General features: G+C 47.0%; 2 protein-coding genes across 2 annotated transcripts in view; one reads left to right on the top strand and one right to left on the bottom strand.

Moving 5' to 3' along the window:
- The window catches only part of kiaa0040 (KIAA0040 ortholog), a gene marked incomplete at both ends in the record, with an annotated part of 330 nt that extends 242 nt beyond the window's left edge, over positions 1-88 (top strand). The window contains one exon of the mRNA XM_084458333.1: positions 1-88. This exon is cut by the window's left edge and continues 242 nt beyond it. Coding sequence (XP_084314459.1) covers positions 1-88 — 88 coding nt within the window.
- Positions 89-8,156: 8,068 nt separating this feature from the next.
- tnn (tenascin N) overlaps positions 8,157-12,500 on the bottom strand; it is a gene marked incomplete at both ends in the record, with an annotated part of 30,706 nt that continues 26,362 nt past the window's right edge. The window contains 4 exons of the mRNA XM_084458334.1: positions 8,157-8,300; positions 9,982-10,145; positions 10,662-10,826; positions 11,599-11,695. Coding sequence (XP_084314460.1) covers positions 8,157-8,300; positions 9,982-10,145; positions 10,662-10,826; positions 11,599-11,695 — 570 coding nt within the window. The remainder of the gene's footprint in view (positions 8,301-9,981; positions 10,146-10,661; positions 10,827-11,598; positions 11,696-12,500) is intronic.

Consider the following 12,500-nt stretch of genomic DNA (forward strand, 5'->3'; position numbering starts at 1 on the left):
GAAGAAGGGTACGGCCAGCGAGGACCTGTGGATCTCCATGAAGACGGGCCCGATGGCGCCGGACACGGTGGCGCTGACTGTGGTGTAGGATGGCGGACAGGCCGCACTGACACGGCGTTTTTATCCGAAGCGCTTTCCGGTGGCCGGTGGCGTGCGAGGCGCTAGCCCGCTCGCTGGGAGCAGTTCTGGTTCGGGTGTCTTGACACTTCCACATGCGGACTGGAGGAGCCGGGATTCGAACCGACAACCCGCTCTACCTCCTGAGCCACAGCTGCCCCAGGAGAGGCGGGTGTTCATACTGTAGCATGCGCCTGCTTTGTTTATATGAGGTTGTGGTTCTACTGTTTGGTACGAGATACTGGGCGCTGCTGTTGCTAGACTGTGCGTGCGTGCGTGCGTGCGTGTGTGTGTGTGTGTGTGTGTGTGTGTGTGTGTGTGTGTGTGTGAGTGTGTGTGTGTGTGTGTGTGTGTGTGTGTGGTTAGTATTTGGACTGCTGGAGGGCAGTAATCAGTTGTTTTGACTGCATAAGAAAGAGATCATTCTTAGAAAGGTTAAATGTCACTTCAAGTTTAAAACACTGCGTGTGTGCATGCGTGCGTGTGTGTGTATGTGTGTGTGTCCGTGTATGTGTGTGTGTGTGTGTGCGGTGGGTGGGGCTTAAAAATGCACTCACCAGGAAAACTCGAAACGACAACTAGGCTTTCCTCCTGTTTGTGTTTCTGCTGGACTGAACTGACCACAGCTCCATTCATCACCGGGCGCTCGCTGCCGCTCACATGGAGAGAGCCAGAGAGCCAGAGAGACAGAGAGACAGAGCAACCCACCCTCAGTCACGGGGCTTAAAGGACAATGCTCGTTTTTGACAACCTGGACCTTATTTACGACATATTATAAGACGTTTGACTCACTGAGATCACTTTGGTGTAGTTCGGAGGCATGTAGAAGAAATGTAAAATCCAGCGCGAGCCAGTATATCCATGTAATGGCGGCGGACGGGGCACCGAGAATGCAGTTTCTAAAAATCTATTTTCTGCTGCGAAACGGTTGTTTTCATCAATCTGTCTTTATGAATCGCTAGTTGTGCTTACATAGAGCGTAGGCCTGTTGTGTTTTTTCACATGCCTCTGTAATATGATCTTTAGAAACGTCTTTAGACACGAAATAGCTTCCCCACTTGCTCCAGCACGCATGCGCACAGCTCTGGGACCTGAGAAGGTTGACTCTGTCTCACGCTTGGGGAGACGCTTGTTTCGTTGTTAGACTGAGTCATGGTACTTCCTCTAAGCACTCTGTACTTTTCTTATGACAACAACACAGTTTTGCTAAGGTGTCGTGGGCCTTTTCACTTAAATATCCAGAGTTGCATCCACCCATAGAGTAGCTAGTATTAACGAATGCGTTTTACCCAGTGTTGCACATGCACATTTTTTTTGTAGAACAGATTCATCGCTCATGCACTGTTGGGTTGTTTTGTTAATTTTATTTGTTTGAATACAAAATCCAATATGCGTTGAGTTGAGAACTGTGCCCAGTGTTGTGTTGATAATGGTGCTGTTTGAATCATGTTCGCTGGTCAGTGTTGATGTTGATAATTTATATAAATCGCCGTGTTTCTTCCGATCGTCTAACTACTCTGAGTTTGCGTTCCTGCGGAGTCGACCGGTCGAGAGAGACGCGTCTCTCTGCAGTGTCTCCCTAACCACCCAGAGAGAGAGACGCGTCTCTCTGCAGTGTCTCCGAGAGAGAGAGACGCGTCTCTCTGCAGTGTCTCCCTAACCACCCAGAGAGAGAGAGACGCGTCTCTCTGCAGTGACTCCCTAACCACCCAGAGATAAAGACGCGTCTCTCTGCAGTGTCTCCCTAACCATCCAGAGAGAGAGAGACGCGTCTCTCTGCAGTGACTCCCTAACCACCCAGAGAGAAAGACGCGTCTCTCTGCAGTGTCTCCCTAACCACCCAGAGAGAGAGAGACGCGTCTCTCTGCAGTGACTCCCTAACCACCCAGAGAGAAAGACGCGTCTCTCTGCAGTGACTCCCTAACCACCCAGAGAGAGAGAGACGCGTCTCTCTGCAGTGTCTCCCTAACCACCCAGAGAGAGAGACGCGTCTCTCTGCAGTGTCTCCCTAACCACCCAGAGAGAGAGACGCGTCTCTCTGCAGTGTCTCCCTAACCACCCAGAGAGAGAGAGACGCGTCTCTCTGCAGTGTCTCCCTAACCACCCAGAGAGAGAGACGCGTCTCTCTGCAGTGACTCCCTAACCACCCAGAGAGAGAGAGAGACGCGTCTCTCTGCAGTGTCTCCCTAACCACCCAGAGAGAGAGAGACGCGTCTCTCTGCAGTGTCTCCCTAACCACCCAGAGAGAGAGACGCGTCTCTCTGCAGTGACTCCCTAACCACCCAGAGAGAGAGAGACGCGTCTCTCTGCAGTGTCTCCCTAACCATCCAGACGGAGAGAGAGACGCGTCTCTCGAAGGGATTTGCCGTTTGTTCAAACAGGCCAGGCTGTCAGGGAGGATATCTCCACATTCTGTCACCGCCCGGCTTTCTAGGGGCCCAATTACGCATGAGAACATATCGGCTCCCATTGTCACACAGGAACCGCTGAGGTGGGCATTTCGGGGGTGCCAGGGTTTCCGTGGCGACTGCATGCATAATGAATCGTGTCGCTCGCGTACTCACACCGTGACACCGACCAGACAACAGGGACAAATAATAACTTCTTTTTTTTTTTTTTAGCTTTGTTGAGTTTTGGTTTTGTACAATAAAGTATGTGATTAGTGGAAGTCTGGTTATAATGTTTTTATAAAAATGTTTATTTGTTTACATGAACACACTTCAACACTTGAAACAGGAAGACATGGCTAACGAACTAAAAAAGTTCTACATTCTACATTTTGTACAACTCCTTTCTCCTTCATCTATCCCTTCTTTACTAGGTGGTGAACCTGAGAGGAGAGAGAAAGAGGGGATGAGAAAGAGAGAGAAAGAGGGGATCAGAAAGAGAGAGAAAGAGGGGATGAGAAAGAGAGAGAAAGAGTTGGGGGGGGGGGGTGTAGGTTTGTGTAGAAACTTCATGTACGTATGTATGACACACTTGTGTGTTACTCACGAAGGTATTATTTCTGAGGAATTTGGTATGACACACACATGACCAACACCCACACCCCACACACACACACACACACACACACACACATCCAGATACACACACACACATACAGAGTCACACACACACATGACCAACACCCACACCCCACACACACACACATACAGAGTCACACACATGACCAACACCCACACCACACACACACACACACATCCAGATACACACACACACACACATCCAGAGTCACACACACACATACAGAGTCACACACACACATGCGGTGGAAAGTCTGGGTGTGCAGATGATGACGCAGCCCAGCGCTCCACCCTCTCAACAAACACTCCTTGTTCCAGCAAGACCAAGCAGAGCAGAGCGACCATGGAGCACACACACACCATCACCAGCACACACACACACACACACACACACACACACACATACACACACACACACACACACACACACACATATATATATATACACACACCCGCCTACACACACACACACACACATATATATACACACACACACACACACACATATATATACACACACACACACACACACATATAGACACACACACACACACATATATATACACACACACACACATATATATACACACACACACACACACACATATACACACCCACATATACACACACACACACACACATATATACACACCCGCATATACACACACACACACATACACACACGCATATACACACACACACACACACACACATATATACATACACACACATTGTCACGGTCGGATCCGTCTAGTCTCTGTGTCATTGTGTGGGATGGTGATTGGTCTGAAGAGGCTTAGGGGCGGGTCTGACTCAGGGGGGGTTTGAGCTGAACCCGGGAGGAGACGGAAGAGAAGGCCCCGTGGATCCAGCGTCTCACCGGGAAGCCAAACTCTTCCCTGAGGACATTGATTAAGACCGTGACTGAACCCTGCAGAAATCCTGTGTCCGTTTGTCTCGTTAGCCGCTTCGGTGGCTCTTCCGGCTACACTGAGAGTAGCAACCCAAGGATTGGGCTGGAAGCCAGGCTGCCCTCCCAAGAAGGCTTGGATCAGTTACTGGAGCGACCATCAGCCTACTGCGTCCAGGTAGGACCTTCCTCAGCCAACCTGTTCAGGTACCACATCCACACCGATGACAGACCGGAGCTTAGAGTGCACGGCTCAGGTTCTAGCCCGAGGTAGTCTACCCCTAGACTCCCGAGTTCCCATTAATGATTCTCGGGTGGTATCTGGCCGTGACTATATATATATATATATACACACACACACATACACATACTCGTATACACACACACATAATTTGACTTTGTTTGTGCCATAGGCCATTGTTCCATGCCCGGGAGGAATGTTAGGCGCTTGGCTTAAATGACGCACCTCTCTCGCTCTGTAGTCGTTGCAAAGAAAATTAATTTATTGTTCCAAATCCATAGTTTTCGCTATTCGTCCAAAAATAAACTTACAAAAACCAATGTTCTAATACAGATACGGAGAGTATGGTCAAATGAAGGTGTTGAACCACACTCCTCTCTTTCACCTTGGCCTCCCAATTCAACTTCCCCTTGTCCTGTATAGACACACCCCTTGACCTCTCTATCCTGTCCTCAGGAATCCAACTCAAAAGGACATTAGGCACATGAAACAAAACAAACAACAATAACACAAAACCATCACTCATCCAAGGCCATACCTCAAAACATAAACCATGAATATTCAATGAAAATGGCTGTAACAGACACATACACACATATATATATATACACACACACATACATACATACACACAAATACATACACAGTATCACACACACACATACACACACACACAAAGTCAGTCTCTCTCTCTCTCTCTCTCTCTCTCTCTCTCTCTCTCACGCACACACGCACAGACATCCAAGTTTGGTTAAAATCTAAATGTGACTTCGGATTCAACGGCGTGACATTTTGGCGGCGGCGTCGACTCTCAGAGACGCATATTAACCAGGTCTGGCAGCAGAACAGCCCTTCTGGTAGAGAGACCCTTAAATGACCGGCAGGCACAGATCTGGGAGCTGCTAGGACTGAAACATGGGTATTATAACAGCCTTATGAGAGCTGCTAGGACTGAAACATGGGTATTATAACAGCCTTATGAGGGCTGCTAGGACTGAAACATGGGTATTATAACAGCCTTATGAGGGCTGCTAGGACTGAAACATGGGTATTATAACAGCCTTATGAGGGCTGCTAGGACTGAAACATGGGTATTATAACAGCCTTATGAAACATGGGTATTATAACAGCCTTATGAATACATGGGTATTATAACAGCCTTATGAAACATGGGTATTATAACAGCCTTATGAATACAGTCACCATTCAGATAGTTTGTGTTTTACTTCAGATGATTTAATGGGATTTGTACTGGATAATAGCCTGTGAAGGATTGTGTTTACTGTGGTGTGACATGCTGTGTGTGTGTGTGTGTACAGTAAATGTATGTCTGTGTGTGTGTGTGTGTGTGTGTGTGTGTCTGTGTGTGGTGTGTGTGTGTGTACACAATAAATGTATGTGTGTGTGTGTGATGTGTGTGCGTGAGTGTGTGTGTGGTGTGTGTGTATACAGTAAATGTATATGTGTGTGTGTGTGTGTGTGTGTGATATTATGTGTGTGTGCGTGTGTCTGTTTGTGTGTCTGTTTGGTGTGTGTGTGTGTGTGTGTGTGTGTGTGTGTATGAGCATTCCCCTGCCCTTCCACCCCTATTACACTCAGCTTAACATTACGTGTGTGTGTGTGTGTGTGTGTGTGTGTGTGTGTGTGTGTGTGTGTGTGTGTGTGTGTGTGTGTCTGTCTGTCTGTGCATGCGTGTGTGTGTGTGTGTCTGTGCATGCGTGTGTGTGTGTGTGTCTGTGCATGTGTGTGTGTGTGTGTGTGTGTGTGTGTGTGTGTGTGTGTCTGTGCATGCGTGTGTGTGTTTGTGTGTGTGTGTATCTGTATCTGTGCGTGCGTGCGTGTCTGTGCATGCGTGCGTGCGTGTGTGTGTGTGTGTGTATCTGTGCATGCGTGTGTGTGTGTGTGTGTGTGTGCGTGTGTGCGTGTGTGTGTGTGTGTGCGTGTGTGTGTGTCTGTGCATGTGTGTGTGTGTGTGTGTGTGTGTGTGTGTGTTTGGTGTGTGTGTCTGTGCGTGCGTGTGCGTGTGTGTGTGTGTGTGTGTGCGTGTGTGTGTGTGTGTGTGTGCGTGTGTGTGTGTGCTAGACCCTCAGCCTCGATGCCGCTTCAGGAATCCGTCTCCGTACAATAATTTGCAATCACCGTGGCGACGGCCTCCCACATCAACTTCCTCCCCAGAGATGTCAATTACTGCACCTGCCGTCTGCTGATTCCCACCTATCAGGGTGAACGTCTGTCATTGTTATTCAAACCGTTTTATTCATGCAAATTCCTTCTGCGGACGTCTTCTGCTGAGCTCGCTGGGATGAAAGCAGGGGATGTTGGGGCGCGGCAGCGTTATCATACAGGGGGATTAGGACGGATCGACCGCCTGGTTAGTTCCTCACCTCAGTGTTCATGACCGAGACGTATGTAGCTCTATCTTAGAACGGTGGAAGGCTTTAGTTCCCATCAACGCAGAGACCGGTCAAACCCTAAACCTAAATCTAACCTTAACACAACCCTACCTAATTCTGACCTTAACCCTAAACCTAACTTTAACCTTAACACAACCCTACCTAATCCTAACCTCAACCCTAAACCTAACACTAACGTTAACGTTAACACAACCCTATATCCTAACCTTAACCCTAAACCTAACTTTAACCTTAACACAACCCTATACCCAATCCTAACCTTAACCCTAAACCTAACTCTAAGCCTAACCTTAACCCTAAATGGCCTCTGCATGTATGGGAACTAGCCTTTACCCTTACATAACACAGTGTTGTGTGGTTAAGAGAGTTCAGTAGGAAAGCCCGCTGTATAAACCATGTGACATCACTAGAAGCAGAGGAAACCCTTTCTCAAACCATTTCATGTCAGATGACTTTATTTCTGTCAGACCTTGTGTCAGGAATATAATACAACAACTACAATATACATTTGGAAATACAACCCAAGCAGAGGACAGACTTGTTTTAGTGTCGGTGTTCCTGTGTTGGGGGGTCTTGTAGCTCTTCCTGCCAAGCCTAATACCAGCCGACGGTCTAATTAAGTGTTGTGACAGGTTTACAATATGGAGTTAGGCAGCAAATGTAATTAATTATACAGGACAGAGGTAATTCCCTAGCTAATCATCCATATCTGCTTGGAAAGTTTACAGACAGCGCCCAGAATAGAGGGTTTTCACGGCGGCCATGTTGGAGGTTTCAGCTTGGATTTAGCAGGTAAACTCAGGTTTAGGCTAGCGACTAGATAGATAGGTAGATAGATAGGTCTATTTACCTGTCTATTGATCTATCTATCCAGCTAGCTGTCTACATTCAGCTTCAACCTCCAACATGGCCGACTGATGACCGTGAAAACCCTCAATAGCACACAGTCAGCTCCTGTTTGAGTGGAAAGTCCCTTTGCCTGTGTGTTATGCTACACAGTGAAAGTTGAATTTCACTTATATATTCAGGAAACACATATAATAAAAAATATCCTATTTAAATGTTAACATTGGGCTGCAAACATACATAACAGAAGGCAAGTTGCACAGTACCTCGAGAGAGAGTTGTGAAGTTCCTCATGTGTCTACTTAAGCTCGGTTTGAAAAGTGAGCATCACAACAGGACTTGGATTCCACTTGAATTCAATTAAACATTTCATCCGTTCACTTTCAAGTGCTTGAAAATAAAGTGAAACAGCCCGTGAATATGAAACCCCCCATGGTTTTAAATGACTGACTTAATTTATTCACTGACTCAGCTCAGTACACTTCAAGCGTGGAGTGAATTCAAAGACTCAGTTGAACATGAATTGAAGTGAAATCTGGTGTGTAGAGATGGAGTTAATGAATCAGTGGGACTGGTGGTGATGTTGGGATGGGGTCGTTTGTTTATTTGTCGTGGGCGCTCCTGCTCTTCTCACTGGGCGGGAGCGACCTCCTCTTCCTGCTGGCTCCTCCTCCTACAGGCCTGATCATCATGGCAGTGGAGTCCAGAGACATGAGGTGCCCCTTCCATGGCTCCCAGTTCACCCCCTAGCAGGAGGAGGGAGGGAGGGAGGGAGAGAGGGAGGGAGGGAGAGAGAGAGAGAGAGGGAGGGAGAGAGAGGGAGGGGGAGAGAGAGGGAGGGAGAGAGAGAGAGAGAGAGAGAGAGAGAGAGAAGGAGAGAGAGAGAGAGAGAGAGAAAGAGGGAGAGGGAAGGAGAGAGAGAGAGAGGGGGGGGGAGATAGAGAGGGAGAGAGAGAGAGAGAGAGAAGGAGAGAGATTTTTTTTTTAAACCCTTTATTAACAAATTATACTAAGTACACAAACTCATTCAGATATACACCAAATAGACAAGAGGACAAACAACAACAAAAGAGAGATAGAGAGAGAGAGAGAGAGAGAGAGAGAGAGAGAGAGACAGAGACTGTAGCTAGTCAAGATAACAACATAACACTAATCTGACAGCGGTTCCATGAACAACACAGCCAAGTGTCTGAGGGACATTTTGACTGAACGCTTAATGCAGTCTATAGTGGAATGTTCCTGAACATTCAGAGCTTCAGAGTTCAGGGAGGAGTTAACTACAGTAGTAACCAGGAGAAAGACGGTCATCTCTCCGTTCAGTCAGCTGTCCTAACGCCGTCTTCATCAGAGACGCAGTGTCTCCCACAGAGGCAGGTTAGTTTGACAGGGCAAAAAATACCCCCAGCTTTCCTTGTAAACTCTTCTTCTCATGCAGCTCATCAAGCTTTAGTGAGATTTTTTGAGGAAAGTGAACTCTTTTCATACGTCTTTTGAGGGAAAAAAACAGATCTACGCCCAAACGGCCAGTTTCCCCTGAAATAATAAAGGTTAACGGTTTCTAACCGCTAAGGTGCGACTGCTCAGAGCTCAGCAACACCAAGCAGGCTAGACTACTATCGCCCCCTGCTGGTGCTATTTCACACTACAACATAACAGAAGGAGACCTGCCCCTTGATTTTGATATTAGGTCATTTAGAGCTGCAATATGTACAATTGTGGAGAGAATCAAGTGTTCCTGTTCCATCTGTCCTTCTTACTAGGTTCTTAATAGAGGAAGCCTGCAAACTGCACACAGAAAGGCCCGGAGACCTTCTTGCTGTGGGTCAACAGTGCTAGGTACTACGCCACACGTGAGCGATTCTGGGGTTCAGTGTCTTGCTCAAGGACACTTCAGCACACTCCGGAAGCTGGGATCGAACCAGGGACCTTGAAATCCCCAGCCGGCCGCTCTACCTCCTGAGCTACACGCCATGCCTACAGGGGGTCTGTATAACCGCTTTTAAGAGAGAGACTTGTTTGAGGGTCAACAGCCTCCAACCAGGTGCTGTAATTCTCACCTCTGGTTCTGCTTGCAGGTGCACCCAGTCTACCTGCTTCACATCAGTCAACCTCATTGGACCACATTTTTCAAAGGGCTATGATTGGACATCAACTGTGCACCTGGTCCCGCCTCCAACACACAAACAATCAAGTTTGTGTTTGAGGTGTCTGTTTAATAATGGCTGCTGATTGGTTCAATTAGTTCAAAAGATTACGCAGCAGAAAAGGGTAAGACGTTCTTTTGGATGTTGATCATACTTCAACAAACAACACATTTTCACCTCAGACCAAAAATGAACTATCTAAAAACTAAAAAACTAAAAAAAAAGCTCGTTAAAGCTCCGTGCGTCTTGAAGCAGCAGTCAAATGAAAAGAGTCCCGTCTCACCATGCTGTGTCTGTTGTCATCGAAGCGTCCGTTGAGGTTGGCGAGGTGGCAGTTCTTGTACCACCAGGCGCCACGGTGGGAAAGCGCACAGTTACCGAGGGCGAGGTCGTTGTCTGCGTCCACGGTGGAGAAGGGGTAGCCGTTGTGGTAGGTCATGGCGTCACCTGGGAGATGAAGATACGCGTCAGCTGTAGGCCTACTGTGTCTTATCCTCATTAACGGTCCGATGAAAGGAAGGCTTTTCACTACACTTGATCATTTCATTTCAAACCTTTTTTAAATATTTATACTTGTAAAGCACTGAGGTTTCCCTTATTTACAGTGTTGACAAGTTCACACAGATACACAAATAACAGAATAAATACAATATACAATAATATTAATAATAAACAATTACAGATAATATATATATATATATAGAGAGAGAGAGATATGAGAGAAAGACAGAGAGAGAGAGAGAGATGAGAGAGAGATATGAGAGAAAGACAGAGAGAGAGAGATGAGAGAAAGACAGAGAGATGAGAGAAAGAGATGAGAGAGAGACAGAGAGAAAGACAGAGAGATGAGAGAGAGAATGCACGGGAGGAAGACAGAGAGAAATGAAGGGAGAGAAAGAGGTGTGATGAACAGAGAAAGAGAGGAGAGGAGCAGGGAGGGGTAGAGAGCGTTGCCGTGCCCACCTGCGGTCCCCCTGTATTTGCCGATGGTCAGCCTGAACTTCTGCTTGGCCGGCGCGATCTTGAAGTGGTCGTAGACGGCGTAGGCCTTCTCCGCGCCCACGCCCAGGTCCACCCTCAGCTCGTACTGCGTGGGCGTGTTGGTCAACTCGTAGATCTTGTCCAGACCTGAGGGGGTGACCGTACATATATATATATATAGAGAGAGAGAGAGAGAAAGGGAAAGGGAGAGAGAGAGAGAAAGAGGGAGAGAGAGAGAAAGAGAGAGAGAGAGAGAGAGAGAGAGAGAGAATTAGAGGACTACCATCGATAGAATACGGTCCAAAAATACATTCAGAGGTGTCAGTGCAGTATTGTGGTTCTTAAGTAGGACAAGGTCATTTCTCTGTTGTTTTTCTTAGAGATTCTAAAAGTTCAAATTGTAATCCTTCAAATGATGCGTCATGCACGGAAATCTGCAAGTATTTATGTGTTTATATATTTAGATTTATGCTTCTGAGAGTGTTCACCTGAAAGCTGAGAAAAAGTGCCTCAAATATTCCAAGCTGTTCACACTTCTCACAGTCAGGTAATGGGGTGGAAAAATCGCTTGTCTAATTTGTTAACAAAATGACTATTCAGTGATTCTAAAACTGTTGTTTGTTATATTGAGTGTGTTCTTCAATACTTCACTTTCAGTAATATGCCGACATAAGGACTAAAACGCCAGACTGCGTTGTGCGGTCCGAGGCTGATTGGCCATACTAGAGGGGTCAGGGAAGAATTTTTACAGCTCACTTATCTGGCCCCTGGGTGATTACTGTTTTTTTGCTTCCCTCTGGAATATGTAGAGAGTGGGTCGTATGCCCACCTCCCTTGTTCTCTGTAAAGCGCATTGTGTTGCCTCTGGGTATGAAATGCGCTATACAAATAAAGCTTTGATTGATTGATTGATACGGACCCAGCCAGAACTCCTCGGTCATGTTTCCGAAGCCCTGGATGTACTGCCTCCAGCGCTTCAGGAAGTCCAGCTTCCCGTTGTAACGTCTCTGGATCACCTGGAACAGGAAGAGAGACCACACTTACAATCATTTAACATTTACATAACAACACTCTGAGTCAGCGTTATGAGAGGGAGGTTTCAACCACTTGGGGTGGTATTCAACAAGTGTCCAAGTTCTCCCTCACAACTTCCCTTCTCCGTTCTCTACACTGGCTCCCTGTAGCGGCTCACATCCAGTTTAAAACTCTGGCGCTAACCTACAGGGCAACGAAAGGAACAGCCCCCTCCTTCCTCCAGGTCATGGTCAAACCCTACACCCCCTCCCCACCGCTACGCTCTGCTACCTCGGGGCGACTGGTTGTTACTCCGAGGCCCCTGCGGTCGATGGACACGGTCACAGCTCTTCTCTGTCCTGGCCCCGCAGTGGTGGAATGAACTGCCCACTGACGTCAGGACAGCAGAGTCGGTGCCCATCTTTCACCACAGGCTCAAAACTCACCTCTTCAAGAAGTACTACAACGATCCTCCCTCTTAAGAACCTATTGTATTTTAGATTGCTATTCTTGCACTTTGCCTTCAGCAGTAGATTATGCTCTTAGTCACTTGTTTTAGAAAGGAGATGCACTTGTGAGTTCTGGCAAATACTAGTACATTGGCTTTTCCTACATTAAATGCTATTATTGTAAGTCGCTTTGGATAAAAGCATTCTTGTAGTCATGGCTACCAATACGGTATAAACAATGCAGTTCTCAGAACCAGTCCTCATCGTTTCTTTTTCTATCAATGAGGCACATAATCAGAAACCGATAATGATAATGATCCAGGGCTGAGTTTCCAAGAGGCATCGTAACGCTACGTTC

The sequence above is a fragment of the Borostomias antarcticus genome, assembly GCF_949987555.1.
Source record: "Borostomias antarcticus genome assembly, chromosome: 24".
NCBI classification, from domain to species: domain Eukaryota; kingdom Metazoa; phylum Chordata; class Actinopteri; order Stomiiformes; family Stomiidae; genus Borostomias; species Borostomias antarcticus.